Here is a 20,895-nt window from a genome sequence, read left to right as displayed (position 1 = left end):
TGTGCGTGTTAATAAAATAACTAAAGATGCAATTGGCAATGAATCCTTATACATGAATACATTAAAAATTGCCTTATTGATTTAGAGAAAAAAAAATCGTACGTTTTTAATTTGTCTTTATTTAGTAAGTCATTAAGACTAGTTATTGTAGTATTAATGTTTATTATAGTGTCATAATTATTTTGAAACACGTTTTTATAAGTAGAAGATGATGTCAGTCTGCTTCAACAAAGAAGTAATTAAAAGTGCTTTTGCCAATCTTTGATTAATTTTTATCCGTATCGATGCTGTGGACATAAGTTATTTAATTTAACGTTCATATTCAAATTAAGTCGTAAATACACTAATCCGTTGACAGGTCAATCGTATGTCAATATTGTTTATAATCTTTATAATATGACTTAATGAATAAATTAATTATTGAATTGACAAAAATCTGCAAATTATACTCATAACTTAAGGGATAATAATGATTATGAAATCGAAACGACTTCGTAATGATATTAAATTATTTTTTGTTGTTGAAATGACGTATTGTTACGTTAACAGTGATTTACATGAAAATAATAATATATGTTAAAATGTTAAATGCTTGTTTGTTGGTTTGTTTCAGAATTGGAAGAAGAATTCATCTACTCTGCGGGAAGATAAGTTTCATGGAACTTTCTATGCGCTACAATGTTTTTTTTATTATTAGTATAGACATGAAAGGTTTTGTCATAGATGTTTAATTTATTTACATTACTTTTATTATTGTGTATTGTATTTTGACATTATTTTTATACCCGTTTATTCTGCAGCTACGAATATATTAAACAGAAAATGTTTTTTTTAATAATAGTTACTTGTCAAGAAGCCTATAATAATATTTTGTCCGACTGCATTAATAAGAGTTGCATGTATTTAATTGCTGGCTGTCCAAAAGCCTTGCAATGCCTAGGTACTAATAGTATATTTTTTGTAGAGTATGTTAATTAGTAGTCATAAATTTAATATGCGAATAGGCTTTAATTTTTAAAATTATCTAAGTTTAGGAAATAAAACAAGTTCGAAAATCTTCCTTGTTATTCTACAAAGCTCTAAAATAAGAAACATCAAAAAATACCGGCGTTTTATTAATAAAATCCTATTAATTTCAACAACAATAACTGGTTTAAACGATCTGTTTCTTTATAAGTTGCAAATGTTTGATGTAACCTAGTTTGTGACATTGTGACCTTTTTCATATTATTAAACAAAATTATTCAAGATTTTGGTGACATTCTGTATATTTTAGACGTAGTAACGTAGTAGAGAACTTAGAATATTTGTGAATTTTATAATGAGAATAATATATGATGTAATACAAAATGTCAAAGTGCAAAATAATGTTTGGTTCAAAGTCATGCATATTATATAAAAATAATGTCAAATGTGTTAAGGGATTAAAAAACTTCGTTTTATCTTTATCGCAATGGTCTTTGTGCGTATTTACATACACGTGCCAGAGACGTCCCAGTAAGACTGATTATTTATAAACAATAATTCAAATATCCCATAAAAATGACTATTTCTAGAATGCCAGATTCTAAATCTAAAGATCGATGAAATATTCTAAAGTGCTTATTACCCTTTTATTACCTCATTTCGGCAACGCTTCGCTCCAAATAAATTAAGTCCACTAACGCAATCTAATAATTTTCAGGCTAAAAAAGTAGCTGGCTAAAAAAATCTTTCGTAAATGCAAAACCGATCGCAGACTAAAGTGTCCTTGAAGTACGAAAAGGTCTTGACAGGCTATTTGCAAACAACGGCCCTTGATGATCGATACTTCGATGACCAAACCCAGTAGCCGTTTGCAAACACTTTTTGAAAAACAAGCTGGAATTCCCCGTAACCCCGTAACGGTTGAACTTTGCACATCGTAAGTATAGTATCATAAACGATTGTAGTTTTAAATAAAAATCCTTTGACTGATCATATCGGAATTATAGTTGACTAACGATACTAGTGCTTGATTCTTACTGAAATGATACTTTGGTATACATATTTTTACGTACGTAGGTAGGTAAGTAGACACAAATATATTGAACTGCTGCAGCACAAAGTTAATGTCTATTTAAAAATATGTATAACCAACAGCAAAAAAGCCTAAAATTGGATGCTAATGACCACTCAGACGGTGTATAATTTTAATAAATGAACACTCTCATTCAAAAGTCAGGGAGGAGTCTCGATATAATGGGTTTGGTACATTACTACGTATGAGTGTCAGTGAGTGCGACCCTTGTCAGTCAAAGTGTCGATTTTGCTAAACATCTAGAACATGATGTCAACAAAACGGTAGCCTCCGTCGAATAAAGGCATAATGTATCGGTACGCTATTTTCAGACTTGTGGAAAATTCTGTGGAAATGTTTGTTTACTCTGTGACCTGGGAATGTCTTTTTCAATATGACCATTATGACCAATTCTGTCCGGTGACTACAAATGATGGTTCTGTACTTAAGCTTTGTGCCGTTTTGAAATAGTATAAATCATTTTTGACTGGAGTTACAGACAGAAATCTATAAGAAACAATTATCATATACCAGATGACTTACTATATGTTTAAACATTAATATTAAAGATATACCCAGGAAAAGCTTCAACGGCCTAATCTAAAAATTCACAGAATCCAAGTAATTATTTTCCGGATACCTTTATCAAAAAATTGATTCACCTGTATTTACTAGAATTAATTTGGTATTTCTTTGGTTCTAAAAACAGATATATTAAATAGTAAACAATGTTAATATGAATACAAATACAAGGTAAAATTCTTCGAAAGACTGAATTCGTATCGCTTGATCTAAAAAACATTATGTCATTTAATAAATATTACAAAAATACGCGAGACATAAATTCAATAAATTATTGTAAATCAATAGATGCGTCAACTAAAGCTTCCTTAATTTGTTCTAGACGTAGCCGTAAGCGCACATTAAATTGATGTCTCATGCAGATCTCAATATATTATAAATGGTTATGGTCTTGCTGAACCGGACTAATTGATTATAATCATTTATTATAATGGGTGTATCAATTTTTCATCAGCTCTTTATGCTCAAGACTGCGCGTGTGGCGATTAAGTAAAAACAACACACTACCTATTAATTCTCAGCATGTTACTTTTGAACTTAAGTCTTAGTCGCAAGAATATTTTGCGGAATACCGATAGAAAGTTAATCAAGTTTTTTTTTTAACTCATTGGTGTCCCACTGCAGGGCAAGGGTCTCCTCCCAGAGGGCCGGATTAGGGCCTTAAGTCCACCACGCTGGCCAAGTACGCGTTGGGGACTTTGCATGCCCTCACTAAACGTACTAAACCATTTTTTAGGCATGCATGGATTCCTCACGATGTATTCGTTCACCGTTAGAGCAAGGGATAGTTATTTCTAATACACACATAACTTCGAAAAGTCATTGGTGTGTTGCTTCGTGTTTGTACCTGCAACCATTTGCGTAGGAGATGCCAACTTAAACCACTCGGCTGTCACTGCAGTTTTTTCAAGATTTTCGTATTTCAATAAATTTGTTGCATTTTTGTATTAATCTTAATTATTATAATAACATTTTGCTTATAATAAATAATGGCTTCAAGCAACTCTTGTTGTTATTTAGTATTTAACTCAGATTGTTTGTTGTTTTCTAGTTTCGCTAATATTCTCATTAAAAACAATTTATATGTAACAATATTGCATAAAAAATGTATCAAGGTCTTAAAGGTAAGGTTAAGCTGTTTATAGTTTTATTATCCCAAAATAGTTTATTTAAATTCAAAATGTTTTACATGCATAAATTAAATATGATTGCTCATCATAATAATATTAGCTACTGAGTTGAGCACGCAAAAACTACGACTGTAAACTAGTAAATAAATGAGTTTTTTTAATTAAACCGTTTTTTGTCAATAACCTAGATTTTTTTTATAAAGAATACGTGAAAAAATATGTTGTTATAAAAACTAATCATAATTATTTTATAAACTGCTAAAAAGTTTGCATCTTTGATATTTTAATAAGTTAGCCATATTTCAACAAAATTTGCTAAAACAAACACAACAAACCGATGAATGAGCGAAAGAATTCACAGCATGTCAATATTAGTATTACTGTTTAACTTAAATTAGCATAAAGATACTAAATATAATTGGATTTCAAAATATCCTTTTGACCAAAAGTGGGTCATAAGAAGATGAATGGCGAAAGCTGTTAATTTATTTAGCTACCTAATAACTATCATATAATTTATTGAGAGTATACGTTTTTGTTATTCAAAGAAATAAATAATAGGCAATAATGGCATTTGTCACCTTTCTTTGTTCGAAAATTTACGTATGTAGAGTATAAAAGATAATAAGCCGCCCATATACCGTATTATATCCATCGATTTTAACAATAATTTTATATTCTTAAAATCCTTTTACTAAAGTATCCGAATTTAATTGGTTATGGAAACGTATATACACAATAATTTTTCATCATCGAAAATTCAAAATCAACTCTTATTTTGTGGCATTCATTTTTCAATACTCGGAAAAGTTTCCCGAGTGACGGATGCAATTCAAAAAGCGCTTTTCAGTCCGCATCACCGCCACTTCTAAGCTGCCTACAGTTTAGAACTTTTTTAAAACACGAATTCTAACTTTCTTAAACAGAAAAACGCACTTAAGTTTTTTTTTATTGACATTTTATTTGGGCAAAGACAAGGAAACGAGTTGATATGTGATTAAGATTGTAGGTGTAATTTATTGGACCAAATTATTATCTTTGTGCATTCACTGGGTGTTGGGATGATGATATCTTTATTACATACTTTATTGTTATAAACTCCGCCTTTTAGAATGTACTAGCTGACCCGCGCAACTTCGCTTGCGTCACATAAGAGAGAATGGGCCAAAATTTTCCCCGTTTTTGTAACATTTTTTATTGCTACTCTGCTCCTATTGGTCGTAGCGTAATGATATATAGCCTATAGCCTTCCTCGATAAATGGACTATCTAACACTGAAAGATTTTTTCAAATCGGACCAGTAGTTCCTGAGATTAGCGCGTTCAAACAAACAAACAAACAAACAATCAAACAAACAAACTCTTCAGCTTTATAATATTAGTATAGATTTAACAGGATTTTGATATCTTAAACACATCTGGTGTTGGAGTCAGTTAATCATAGATATGGTGTCAAGTGCCAAAAGCATTAAAAAAAACTATAAAGCTATTTTTTTTAAAAGAAACGCACAGAATATTCTTTTTCAATAATGAAAATGTTTTGCTTTCAACAATTTTTTTTTACAAGAACAGAACATTTTGGGGTTGTTAACCTAGAGATGATTTGAAGCTATAAATCTGACCTGGAGGAAGTGTCCAAAGTCGGTACTGGTAGTGATTATTCTAGAAAATGGGGAAGTCTCGTTTAACTTTTCCTATGCTTTTGCCATTTACCTGCCTTATGATAGAAATAACTTTAATTTCAACGCCTTCCATGTACTATTCCTAAAGCCCCGTTATCATTATACTAATCTTTACTCTTGTAAAAAATAAAAAAATAAAGTCACATTTAAAAGTTGATGAAACACAAGTCATATCAGAATCGCTATTTTGTATTCACTATAAATACAATTAGGCTGCCAGTAGTAATGGAATTTAATTTGCCACTTATCACATAATCAAAAATATTATTATTACCATAATAAATTGAACATGGTTATAATGATTATCGAAATTAATAGCCAAATACAATACAATTTTATTACTCGTTGTTACTATACAAATTTAACAAGTTTTTAAGATAAATTTGTTATCTAAGAAAACGTTTTCAGTTCAGTTTTCACGTCTTCGTCTTAGTCATCGGATTGCTCCCAAAGAGTCATTTTCAGTTTCACTTCACTGTTTCGTTCACCCTGGCGTCAACTGAGAATTATGACAAAGTTGTCTTGGAAAACGGATACTACCTACTATTTTGCGTTTTTACTGATAATCATGAAAAAACCCCTTGGAAAACAAGCCCGACGATAAGGTTTGCTGTCGAGTATTTATTTGGAATTCTTATAATATTTAATAATCTTTCAGCGGTGGTTCATCATCACTAGCAAAGCTAAATCATCAAACTGTGTAATAGATTTAAATTTTAATAATGCCAATAAAATATTTTGTTAAGCTAAATTAATAAAACGGTTTTATAACTTTATAGGCTATAAAGATAATTTTCATTACGGTCATGGTTTCAAAAAACGTCTATAACGCATTAGGGCGTCACTGCGACGATATAAATATCATAAAAGTAACTGTTCTGATAATTACCTGGAGCGAAACCGGTCTCAATATTTTATAATAATATTTGCAATATAAAATTTGGCGCCTTCAAAATTTTGAAGAAAGTACCTAATATAACGTAGAAAATAACGATTTACTTACGATAGTACTATATAAATATTACTTAGCTGGATATTTATTATTGTGGTTAATTCTACGTACTTTATCTTCGCTTTTCAGCAGACTATATCTGATGACTAGCTATAGCTATGTTGAACCATTCTTGACCGCATATATTTATTTGGTGATTTTTGTAATTAAAGCTTTAAAAATGTAATGTAGCTAACTAAAAATGCAATTTGGGTTTGTAAGAGAGGACAATGAAAAATAGACACAAATCGAGTTAGGTTAAAGTCCTACATACAGATCTACTTATGTAAAAAGGCTGAAAAAGTAAAAAGAAAACTGTAATAAAAAATAAAACCATTTAGAAATAAAAATGAAGTAAAACTCTTTATACGGAGAACTCCTGTTCCGTTCCCGGCAAAAAAGTCCTTAAGTGCACTAAAAAGTATACGACTGGCCACTGGCCAAATATATTTAAGGAAATTTGAATGCGAACATAAACCTCCGACGATTTAAGGTACCCCTGATTTGTATATGACGATGCTAAATACATTTATGAAGGATTTTAACGCGATTATATGACTTTTTAGTATTGTACGACGGCATTTTGTCATTATGCCACGAAGGCCAGACGACCCCAACGCTTGACTTTACGACTTAACCATATATACGCATTCAGGTGCCCGCCGAATTTTTTAGTTCTTTTTATCGAAAAACGTAGGTGTTTAATGCATTTAATACTTATGCGAGAAGTACTAAAGCGACTGCAGGTGACGGTACAGCGGTAATATTATATAGTCTTAGACGACTCACAGATGAATAAATAAAAAACAGGAAATGTAGACCATCTCCATAATATTTCTAACAGTAGTTAGTTACTATTTCTGTTGTAAGTTCTTGCATATTCTTAATAGACTATTGATTAAATTGATAAAATTATTTTCTAAAACGGAGTCATTGAAATCGATCTCTTTTTGATTTAGATCTATTTGATTTATTTACTTATTTTTTTTCAATATTAATATACATTATTAACAGAATTCTTAAACCTAAATAATCTTACTTATTTCGGAGTTCCTGTATCAAGGGGTCATCAAAAAATGTCTCCGAAATACAATGATAGATGATGATGGTAAAAGTTTTCTCCAAAAAAACAGAGTTTATACTAAAACACAGTTTCCTCGTTATCCGGCTCTCTTGTCAACGTTACCGCATGGCTTAATACTTTACGGCTCCTCACTAGCTCTTGGGGAATAAAGTTATTTTTTGCGAACTGTCAAGAAACGCGGTGGGTGTCTTAAATTAATATTACCGTTCAATAACTCTCCTTGAAGGGCGAAACGGATTTATTTTTTAAATCTGCACCAAGAAAAAGTGTTTCTTCCTAAGCAAAGTCTACCGAAAAAAAGGATGGCAAAATATATTAGAACTCAACTTTACGATATTTATGTAAAAGACTTGTTATATTTTATAACGGTTTTAATAACAGCTGTGTAATGAAAAACAGGATGGCTCGATAAATATTCACAAAGTCATTAAAATTTTACGTCTCCCCCTACCTGAATATTTTTGGGCCTCCAAGAATCTGATAAAAGGGCATAGAATGTTCTAGACTAAAAGCAAAAGAGTTTATCAAACACAATCTGTAACAATATAAATTCTAACTTTAGTGCGGACTTAATGAAGTGCAAAAATTTAATTAGTACAGTTTATAGTCCGAGAAAAAGGCTTATCAGCGGAAAATCTTTGCAAATTAACACGTCTTTGAGAAACTGAACTACAAGTTTATTAGGATGATTTGATCACTGGAATGAATCAGAGGGACATCGGTATGCAGCCCTTGTGCATTCACAAGAAATAACAATTCAGGTCTTAATGGTCTATATCGCGGTTATTAAATCCTTTGCCGATGCAATTAATTCGACGAAGGCTGCATTGTCATCGGGGGATTAGGCGAACTTATTGAACTTTAAATTATTCAAATCATAAACCGATACATGATTCAAAGTAAATAGGTGTTGTTCAAAGTTGGAAGGAAAACGATAAAAAAAATTCGTCACACAATACACAGAATTGAATTTATTGTTAATTTGATCAATGTTTAGCTTTGATCAAAGTTTTTGTTTGTGCAAATATTGTAAAATAACTGATGAATGAATAACAGGTACATTGTTTCGTGATTCATGTTCTATTGTTGAGAGCTTTCAATGATTTTAATTATGTTGATGTGAATTATTGTTTTAGTTAGTTACATGTAAGTTTATATCATTTTGTGTTTTACTATTGTCAAAATTATGAAATATGATTTTTTTTATTATATTGTAATGTGGTTTCAGAACAATCATTCGGTAGACTTGGTCTCCAGAAAGTTACAGAAAACAGAGATTTTTTTTTCCTGAATGGATAAATTAATATACAAGATAAATATCTTATTTGTCACTACTAATCCTAAACTAGATAATTAAAAACTTACCAATTTTTACGCGCTTACTTCCAATAGCAATAAGTAGTAATTTGACTGGATATGAAGTAATGCTGATAATTTTTTGACTATAAATAATATTGACATCAGTAAGTTATTTACAATTTCAAATAAAATTGTAAGCAACTGGAATTTCTTTTAGTCACCGTTTTCTAACAATTACGGATGTCCGGCTCATCTCCGTCAAAATTAACGCAAATGCTACGATTTTACTATGTATATCGCATTCTTAGTAAAATGAAGGCACTTAAATTTTATTGATATACATAAACATGCGTATTTAAGACATTTCTAGATCACGTCGCAGTTTCTAGTTTGATGTGGCGCCTCGTAGACTTTGTTTTGACTGGAAGAAGAATTAACATAAGAATGTCCTTGAGTTGAGAACGTGGGTGGTATAATATTAAAGGCTTTCACTACCTTTGAGAGCTTTTTCTGCTACGTTACGTTAGATGCTGCTAGTTGCTACTGAAGCCTACTTCTGAAATTTGTTAGTGCTGAGGGTCTAATATCTTTATGCGTTTTATTATTAGAATGCTGAGCTTCTTGTCATGCTGCTGGTGGTGGGTATGACTGCGCTAGGAGATATTTTGTACGCAGAAAAAATAATGGTGTATTTTTCGGGTCTAGTCGTATTGTGCTTTTGGTTTGAAAATAACAGCAACAAGAATTATCAGAAATAGCTCGTTCTAGAGCTCATCAGACTATTCAAATTATAGAGTCTTGACTTACACTGTCTTAACATGTTTATAACTAAAACTGTATTATCCGTGTATAGGAAATGAGTTAGAATTTGAAACACCTAAGATTTAATTTAATTTTTACAATATATACGAAAACTCAACATTATAATCAACTTCCCACATTATATTACCAGCAACTTTTAATGGCAATAGAACTCAATAATTTCCTCTAAACATGGTGACTAATACATTAATCAAATAGCGGTGCATTTGTGAGGTCAATGACTTCTCAGTGCATTCGATGATATTGCAATAATGAATCAATCTTTCAAGTGCAGGTGACCTATGGACTAATCAGGTACAAATTACGAACCTTAGTGTCCATTAAGGAAGGTTCTAAAACAAATAAAATGGTTTTTATTACTGACATGTAAAGGGTTTTCAAATTACACAAGTATTTTTTAAAACAATCGTGCTGTATGATTTTGACCTAATCGATTTATGACCAATTAGGATGGATTATTTGTGGCTCCAAAGGATCCGGGTGGGTAAAAATGTGAGCAGAATGCAAAAAAAAAACTTTGATCAGAAACACATCAAATCTATTTATAATAAAGACGCGTCGAAAAAGTTATTAATTAGTATGCGAATTTGGATATAAATGTATTAATCTAGTCCAGTTTTGTTTGGAGACGTTTATAAAATATTATGGTAAAATGTCTGTTAGTTCGACTACTTATTAGATTAGAAAGTTGCTACTGTTGATTTTGACGATAAAGTAAAGGAGAGGAGTTGTAAGTGTTTAAATTTTGAGTCTGATCAGAGCCCTTAGAAATCGAACAAAACATATTTATACAAATGAATTAAAGCAACAAATAAAACCATAGTTTAATAATTAAATATTTAATTAACAACCTTACAATATGTTAAAATAATCTTCTGATTAAGCTATCATAGCAATCTTGGACCGTCATAATAATAATTAAAAACAATAAATTTATTTACGACAAAACGAATCCGAAGAACAATAAATTAATTCTAAAACATTAACCGAGCAGATGTTACACATACAACGTATCGATGAATAAAAAAATAATTAAATAAATTATTTATTAAGCGACCGTCGGCGCCGAAATCCTGCGTCACTGGCGCCGACTGATAAAAATTTCCCAGGAATGCTATACAATAATCATCATATTATTAGGTATTTGGCGACAAATAAACAAATACTTCGAAGAAAAAACATCAATATTTGTCTCAGCAAACCGGACACAAATAGATACATACACATTTGTATTAATGAATTAGTGACGTTTAATATTCGAGCGAATTGTAGTGACGTTTCATTCTACACAGAAGCCGTTTATACCTTTGACCTCTCGATTGTCGCATGTTGAATCACACGCGAGTTTATTTGGAAACATTAATCTTTCACGTATTTATAATATTGGTACGATACGGCTACGTTATCGTAGAAGTATGTAAGGAAAATTAACACTATGTAAACATGATACAGTTGTTTTATTTTGCTTAGTAATTGTTAGAAATTTATTAGGTGCTGGCTTCATCTTGAATTTAATTCGTGTAGAAACTTAACTTTTATGCCCCTTTTACACACAACCCTTAAATGCAGAAGCTCTTATGTAGGTCAATATTTCCTTCCGAATTAAGTGTTGCATTGATGCCTTTCCTTAATAGTGGGCTGAATAGATGATAGTTTTGTCATTACCTTGTTAAATAAGAGTATAGGAGACAATGATGAAATTCTGCACTATACATTTTTAACTTACACTTCAAGCCTATACAAGAACACACTATAAAATAATATTTATGTTACAATCAATATTGACATCTGTCATTTTTCATTATCGAACACGAATTTGTATTCAAAATAAAACAAAAGACGAAAAATGGAACAGTTTTATTCTTTTTAAACACTTATACGGCTATAATATATTTCACGGTTGATAGTATTCTTATCTTAATATTTTATAAAATGATATTGACCTAGACCTAACGATGTCATTTATTTTGCAGTTACGGTTTATTTTTTACTTTTTTTCCTACTTCAGTTTGTCAAAGTAAACACATTTTGTTTTGTACTATTTCTATTAGAATGTGTGGTCCAATGATAATTTACTACGAATTGTTTGTCGTATCTAATGTGCAATATTATAGAGGTGTCATATTACAGTGTCAGAGGTTATTTCGATTATAATACTAAGTGCTTAATTAGGAAATAATATATTGTTATCGCTACTAGTATTTTACAGAATAAATTTTGGTGTAATGACAAAAAATACACCCGGTTTTCAACTTTGCTACTTTACAAATATATATTAACACATTAAAATAAGAATCGTATACTTCTAACGGATAAATTACAACATTTATCCACGATAAACTAATCTTCAATTATCTTAAAGTAACAAATAGGTCAATCTCATAATCTTAGGAGATCACACAATAGAAAATAACATGTTTTTAACGGTAACGGTAACAAAAAACACTGAATCATGTTAAATTATACTCATACTGATACTAAAACAAAAACATAAACATTCTTAAAAATTCTAAATCACGAAAATAAATTCCAAAATTATAAAATATATAACTAGAACGTTTTAAAATGTTCGATAACTTACCTACCACAATACTAAAATCTCAACTTCTCACAAGACAATCAATTTATTTTTTATTCAAACCAAACCAAATTTAACACAACAGAAAAAGAAATATAAATTACGAGTCCAATCATCAATCTTGGATTTTTTACTACTATATATCACAAACGAAAAAAAACTCTATATTTCTTCACTTTTACTTATAGAAAATGTATGGATAAACCCGTATTTACACGGCCGTTGTAATATGCTAATACATTTTGTGTGAAAATCTGTAAGCAATGGAATGCAGTCATCACGTCACAAATATTCGAACTAAATAATCATATCCTATTCAAATTCCTTAGTATTAATCAAACGGATGTGTAAACATGTTTTATCTCTGGGAATTACGCTAAGAAAGTGTTTACGGATCTTTCTGTTTTACCCAAAAACAACATAAAGTTGAATATTTTTTAATAAAATTTGAAATGCTAGAATGCGGATTCTTTCACAATAATAATCCAAAAATATTATGAAGTCTTATTATTTTATTCTTATTAATAAATTAAATGTGTTTAAATAAGATAAACATACATTTGAAAATGAATAATAATTATTTTTTGCTTTTTTGTTACAAGATTTTTTTATTCCATCTATCAACATTCCACATAATTTTTCTTAACGAGATTCTAAGTACAGAGATACATTACTTCTTAATTTTACTGTTATATTGATAAATAACAAGGCTCATTACAAGCCTAACTGTATAGACAAAAGTCTTTAATGGTTCTAACAAAAAAGTTATAAGGTCGCGAAGGTGTCAATGAACTTTGCAAGCCCTAATGGATTCTTTGTATAGGTCATCGTGTTTCTTTAATGGCTATAGTAACGTGAAAGAACTTTGATAACAATGATTATTATGTCATAACCAGCGAAATGTTAAGTTTAAGAACTTTATTCAGTTTTCGAAACTTTTAAGTTATAATTTCGGGAGGATTCGTCCTCGTTAACAAATCATTAATAGTTTTTAGTTAAAACTTTTTACTAACTAGATAGTTGAATCTATAATATAATCATAGATCCATCAATAGATTTATTATTATAATAATTTATTAATTAATAATTTGTCTTTTATTAAACTTTTCTTTTGTTCTTTTGAATGAACGTTTTAAATTTTACAGATAATTATCTAATGATAAGGCCGATTATATAATTTGTCCTTGTTGAGTAACAAAAATAGCTAAGAATACTAATTTCAGCTACGATAACATTATTTATTGCACTTGCTATTTTTATATGTTTACAGATGGATCACAAAGCTAATTCTGAATTAATATTATTCGCGATTATGCATTTTACATAATCATAAACACACAAACTATATATCTACTTCAACTTCTCACTTACCTTCTACAAGTCAAGATATTCATTTATAAATACCGTATAATTATTGAATTATACGTTGGAAATTAACCCCACTTCGCAGAGATCTAATACTCGTATTATGTAAGCGCCGATGCAAATGCCACTTTGAATAACTAACAAGAAAAGAACGCACTGCACACAGAAATCACACACTATTAAAATTAAATGTAAGTAAAAAAATATGTTGCAATCAAAATAACACTCAGGATCGACGTTCAAAACATTACCATAATAAACTAATATTCGCCATAAAATCTATAAACCACTTTACATATCAACCGTGAAATAAAAAATACGATTGTTTATTGTTATGTAGTAAATGTACATAAACAGATAAGGCAGGATTACGCGAGGACAACAAAAATTCGTCCCCACAGAGGTGAATCACATAATTTGCAATGATTTTCTTAAATTATTTACAAAAGCTCTCGACAAACAGTGGTTATTTTTCTTAAAGATTGTTTGTCGAGTGAAAATTCACGTTGCGATTAGTTAAAGTGCTTTTAGCTTCGTCTTGGCCGAAGATAATTTTCTATATGACACCGATACCCCAATAAAGTAACTCGGAGCAACAATGGTATGCAAAGATGATAAAAAAATGCGTGTAGTGTATGTGTGTGACGGTAACGTGTGACGCACGCGGGCGCCTATGTGTTAGTGCCCGTGCAGAAGAGATGAGTTGATGTTGCAAATGTATAAAAGCGAAGCGTCGATTTCGAAATCAACACAGCGATTTGAAATTCTCTAAGGAGTGTACACACGAACAGGAGTGTGACCGTGAATTAAATTTCCGCATTGTGTATCGAGTTCGATTGCAGTGAACAAGTGGCTGAAGAACTGTAACGTTAGAGTTGTTGAATATTTTTTCAAGAAGCTTTCGTGAAGTGATTCAGGATGTTTTCTTTGGAGGTACGTATTTTACATACACATGATTTTTTTTTTATATCTATTTTATTTATTTTTAAATTAAATAAATAATTTATTTAGTTTTATTTTTCAAATATTCTAGACACATTTTATCAAAAATTATTTAAAACGCAAATGAAAATGTTCCATTATTTTTCTAATATCCTATTATTTTTTTTCAGTTCGCCTTAGTGCTTTGCTTCTTCATCTTGGCAGTGGTGGGATCACCCATTGAAGACGGCAGGTGGAATCCCTACAAATATGGAAGCGATGGAAAGTAAGTAAAGGCCAAAGCAACTTGTTCAATATTCATTTAGACATTTAACCGGCACGACGGAATCCTGATCCCTTGCCTAGTTTGTTGATAAACATTTGCATTTTATTTGCTAAATACTGCGATTAAAAACACATAAAATTGTCCCTACACCAAGCAACTACTTACTATTAAAAGCAAAAAATATATACTAAAGAATATTTCTGAAAAATTCCCTATTCAGCTTCAAAATTATTTCATATAACTAAGACTACATGAACGAAAATAAAAATCCAAGATCCTCGAAACTTCTTGAGAACAAAAGTATCTCGAGTCAAACTTGAACTAGTTTCAAGTATACAAATTCTTATAATGACTCATTAAAATTAAAATATAAACACCAGACCAAAACATTTGATTTCGAAACTAACGGTTTGTTTTATAAAGCACAAAAATATCATATGGCTGAAGATGCCATTAAATAAATAAAATAAAAATCGATGCCGAATAATAAAAAAAATATAACAGCACCACTTTCTCTGGTGATCCAAGAGATCATGCGACCAAAGACAGAATTTTCGATTTCAAAACACTTTACTTTACTTCTATTCTAGACCTTAGAAGACGACTATTAATTTTCTGTTAAAATATTTCCACTTATAAATCAAGGTTTACTAATATGACTTATACAATAGTAGGCTTTCAACCTACGGCTGTAAATGCGAATGACAATAAGGATCTTTAATTTTCTTATTCTACACAAAATAAAGCAACTTTTAAACGAAACCGTCACTTTTGTCTACAGATACATACCAACAGATGAGGGCAAGTACATCCATGTACCGAATCCCTACATCCATATCGACAATCCTTACGACGGCGGCTACGGGCCTTATGCTCATGAATACGACCCCTATGTCGAAGAGGCCTCGGTGGACCAGTACAGACTAGTGCAGATCCCTCCTAAGGACATCCCTTACTACAAAGACGGGTACTACAAGAACAATGGCATTAAGATCATCAAGCAGAACCACAACTACAAGGAGGACAAATATGATTTCGAGTGAGTATTACTTTAATTATATTTTTTTAAAAGGCAAAAAACGTAAACAATTTTTCGAAAACGCTGAACCACTTCCTGAAATGTATTGTTCTTAATCTCTCTTTAATAGATTTTCATCAGTCAGAATCATAACAAAGGTTTCGAAATACAATTTAGTATTATTTAAACCTTTAAGTTCAACTCAAAAGATAGATATCTATATTGACCTTCGGTCTCCGAATTGAAGCTTATGCCGCCAAGCTGTAACTTATTTGTATGCGTAAAGTAAATCAAAATGTCAACATTGAACTTAAAGCTCTCGGAGACAAAACCAACAGACTTCTGAATTAAGCGGGTTTAAAAACACTTAAAGAACATTATGAAGATTTAAAAATAAATATTTGACCTAGAAAGAGTCAATTTATGCATAACACATATTTCTTTATTTTTGTCATAATTAATTTACATTAATGCTGTCTTTATATCCATGGAATTGTCAATAAACGTTAATTGATTTATGACTTTTTTGAGGACTCATCGTATGGTAATGAAGTATTAACATACCAGAGACGTAATATCTAGTATATTTATTAGCTTCCCGTCTCCTAAACGGAATTCAGCCTTGCCTGGCTGAATGTCAAGCTTATCTCGAACACTTTATTTATTTACATATGAAATTCTTCAGTAAAGGCTGTTTTAAATAAAAAATGCATTGATGACACGTTTGATTGTGATGTTACAATGAGACCACGGGGCGGTCAATAAAACATTGGGCGTGTTAGCTAATAAAAGGCTCATTCGTTACTTGCCAGCTATAAATATTCTGCGCTCGTATATTCCAAATCCGACATAACTTTATACCCGGCGATAAATCTAATCGTCGGATGAGAAACATTTATTTCAAAAGAGATACAATAAATCCTCATAACACAGTTTTTCAAAGTATCACTTCATTAATCCTTAAAATACGATATCATACTGGATATGTTCACTTAAAGCTATATTATGGGAAAGCTTTTCAAATTTGATTACGATCCTTGATAACACAATCGGAATAAAGCAGTCCAATTTGCCACCACGAACAAACACCTTGACCGACGCAGGCCGGCCGGCGGCGCCCGCGGGTCAGAGTTCAAAACTATTTATATTCATTTACAACTAAATTGACATTGCCGCTTGTTACAATATTGCCGATGAGGAATTGGCATGCGTTTATTAAATTATTATTAACACGAACAGGGAACATGAAATGTTAATCAGTTATTAATACAAGGAAATAGTAGTTGTATACTGAGACGTGCATTTTATATGACGTGGCGACTTAAATTACTATAAAATATTGTAATAAAATAAGTAGATGATCGCAGTAGTATAATCATATAGCGTATATGTAAACAAGTGACTAATTTGTGTCTTTTCTATCGTAGTTTCGAGACTGAGAACAAGATCCGTGCTGAAGAGAAAGCCGTGCTCAAGAACCCCAACACCATCGATGAAGGCATCGCTTCAAAGGGCTTCTACGAATACATCGGACCCGACGGTTTCATGTACAGAGTAGACTACACCGCTGACGAGAAAGGTTTCCGCCCCACAGTTAAGAGGCTAGAGACCCCGTACTCCGGCAAATGGATATACGAGAAAGTCAACTAAATAACAAACAAAATACCACCACCATCTTTCAATCAGTATTGAAATAAATAGGCGATATTGTTTCCTCTGCTAATCTCATTAATCATCCGACTGACTGCAATTTATTTAACGGCCATCTTCATTTGGGTCACGATCAAAATATCGTTCACGATTATGACATTTCAATTTAACTTCAAGATTATCATTGATGCATTTTTACAGATCAACCTTGATATATTTGTAATGTGTAAATTCATTTGGACATTTTCTAAAGTACAAATGTGATGAGACATCACTCGTCTAAAGCCTTGTCTGCTTAGGTAAATGTAATTTATACTTTAGATGTAAGAGCTTAGATACATATTTTAAATTTAGATACTTATTTATGAAATGTGATAATAAATTTATATTGCAAAATGTTTATGTTTTATTTGATAACTGTACTTAGATATAATAACATTTACTATTAAGATGAGTCGCACATCGGTTGCGATATCGTTATAATTTGACTCAACATGTTTTAAAGAATACACACAAGAATTTAACAAGCACAGTACAAACAAGAACAAAGCTATAGAACCAATTCAAAATATGTATGTTCATAACTTCTTTGCACAAAAATAACAGCTTTTGAGTCGTTCAAAATTTACCTTATATTATTGCTAATGGTAACTGTTAAATACTGAGTCTTAACATTCTTCTATTTATTAGTTGCTTAAGTACACATCATGTCTTTAATAACAAACCCAAACCTACATATTTTTCATCTTGGATGCTAATCTATGATAAAATAAACAGGCCCACCTGAATTCTCGTACTATGAATGGCATTCCACACAAACACAACAAACATGTTGCAATCGCATACAAATGTTCTTAAATTACTATGGAATTAATTAACGCTGTAATCTTCATCATCATTGCCTTTTCTGAATCAACCATTGTGATTGGGATTAAATCTTCGATAGAAACTATTCGGTATTTAAGAGGAATAAAGTATTTGTTTCTAAGGAGTTGTTGCCGGATCTTGCTCAACTTATTGCAGGAATTACCAACACGAAAAGGTTATAAAGTAGCTGTCAGAATTTTGATCCGTGATTGTTTGACATGAAATTAAAACACATCGTGATCTGTTATAACATTCTTATTGTTCACTTACATTTATACGGATGATGTTTTGCATATCAATGAACTATGGTGGATCGGGATCATCATTGCTGTTTGAAAGTAATTTGGCATGGCATGTAGCGTAGAAAACCACCAATTTGATCAGTAAAATTCACTTTTACTGCTATTTCTTATACATACAAAAGGCCTAAAAAAAACATTTTAGGGATTTTTAGAACAAAGAAATTCTATAAATTCTAACATTTATTTTTATTTTATATCACCAGTTCACACATACACGAGAATTATTTCTGTAGTTTATTGTTTAGCGCCGTACCACTTGACACAAATACTCGCATTGCATTAGCAGGAAACAACAATTTGACCTCAAGTTATCGAGGTCCCAAAGCCAACCCAATTCGCGTCGGCCTGATGAACGTTCTATGTAGGAATCAATAAAATTTATTGGCGGCATATTTTTTGTGGGTCTGATTAATCGGAAGCGGTTCATAACTTAACCAAGGTTAAATTTTCTACGATTCAGAGCACATCGGGCCTGAATGAGGGTGCGACGGGGAAATATTTACAATGTCTACTTGAATAATGTAGTGTTAGTGACATAAAGGGAATATTACGTTTCTAGAATATTTTATAAGGCTCTCGAATTGAGTTTGATTTTTTGTGATATAATCCTGTAATATATTTTAGTCTAACTCAATAAGAGCAGGTTTAATTTTGACAAGGTTTTTTGTTACACACATATTATGACAATTTTTGTTACGGATTTTTTGTTTTCTGATTTCCGTCATTTTAAACAAATGCTTTATGTTTTATATTAACAGGCATGTACTCGTACGTGTATATTTAAATTAATTTAACAAAATTTCTGTTTCATTTTAGTATCCATCACACACATATCTACTTCGTTTAATTAATTTATAATGCCATTGCTAACGAGAAACATTCAACAGGTAGCTAAAACATATCAAATGGGATGATTTAACATCCGCATTGCAATTAGAACTTCTAATATAGGTATTTATCAAAATCAAACCAATGATTATAAAGTGGCTACAAATGTATTGCACATTACTACTGACACGAGCTAATTAATTGGCAAGATTAATAAGGTCATACTATATCTAATCTGTATTCCTATCTTACTTTAAATTGGATACTTAAGTGAAGGCATCTAAGCCCGCAGTTTGCCAATAAACACAAGGATGTGGAGGCAATATTTGATCTGATAACGCGACAAATAAATACCGAGGCGCCTCGAATTTCAATAAAAATATCACGAGTTGCCCCCGCCAAAAATAAACGGGTCCCATACTGGAGAGAGGAGCGGAAGGATCGTAAAATCATGCGTGTTAGGGTACTGGCAAGAAATTTGGCGAAATTGTTTTGGCTCAAGCTTGTCGAGACTTTTATGGAGGCAGAGGACGTTGACCGAGAGCTGTGCCAAGTAGCCGGCGCCGCTCTGCCCGACGCACTGCGAACCCGCGGATGCTGCACTGCGCACCGCCTTATCTTCGCCACGCTTCCTTCTTCAAATAATTTAAAACTCACGATACACTGCCAAATAGGTCCTGTCCGGGATATCTCCGTTTCGACTCTAAACTAACTGGATAAAAGATTTGCAGCGTTGCACCCAAGTGTAACGCCCTGACAAATATTTCTGCCGAAGGACGTTCCAAGGCAAACGAAATATTAAAGTGGTCTTTTTGCGAACTTTTTGTAATTATCCTCGGAATGATATTTATATGGAAATGAGGTTGAGTTCGATTAGTGTGTCTTGTGGAGCCCAGACGTTTATGGCTACTTTGTTACGCGGACTTGAAATATTTCTTGATGAGCCTGTTTGAGCCAGAATCTATAATCAGATGATGCTCATACTAATTGATATTACACGATTTGCATAATAATTTAATTTTAGCATCTTCGGAATGCGGTTTATATCTAATTGAATAGTTTAACGTCATTATTTTGTTGAGTTATGATCAAGTAATTTTATTACTTCATATGGCATTGCACCGGTTCATATTAAATGCTAAGCGGAAACTCATTGTCTACGTTTAGTTATGTTCTAAGTTACAAGCGCACTCTGAATTATACAAAACTTTTTTGTATGTACTACAAAAAATATTTTACATTCACAACAAAAGCTCCAGTATCTAATCAAGTTGCTTAGACATAATTTACATTTTTATTCTAAGGGAACTCGCAAAATCATTTAATACAAATCGCTTGCATTTTCAAAGGGTTAACAAACTCAAGGTATCCCTGGTCAATGAGGCGGATGCATCTTTCTATTATGATCTTTGATCTCAATTTACATTTTATCTGCGAAATGATGCTTGGTTTG

At 31.5% G+C, this 20,895-nt stretch overlaps 1 protein-coding gene across 1 annotated transcript; it reads left to right on the top strand.

Moving 5' to 3' along the window:
• Nucleotides 1-14,307: 14,307 nt before the first annotated feature.
• LOC142973091 (uncharacterized) lies at nucleotides 14,308-17,841 on the top strand. Its single transcript, XM_076114650.1, has 4 exons — nucleotides 14,308-14,503; nucleotides 14,683-14,777; nucleotides 15,559-15,816; nucleotides 17,223-17,841. Exons 1-4 carry the CDS (start codon nucleotides 14,489-14,491, stop codon nucleotides 17,443-17,445), a joined length of 591 nt encoding a protein of 196 aa, XP_075970765.1. The 5' UTR covers nucleotides 14,308-14,488; the 3' UTR covers nucleotides 17,446-17,841.
• Nucleotides 17,842-20,895: the final 3,054 nt, after the last annotated feature.

Source organism: Anticarsia gemmatalis, chromosome 1 (assembly GCF_050436995.1).
Source record: "Anticarsia gemmatalis isolate Benzon Research Colony breed Stoneville strain chromosome 1, ilAntGemm2 primary, whole genome shotgun sequence".
In the NCBI taxonomy this organism is placed as follows: domain Eukaryota; kingdom Metazoa; phylum Arthropoda; class Insecta; order Lepidoptera; family Erebidae; genus Anticarsia; species Anticarsia gemmatalis.
Note: the sequence above shows the minus strand (reverse complement) of the source record. Positions and strands in the feature narration are given on the sequence as shown.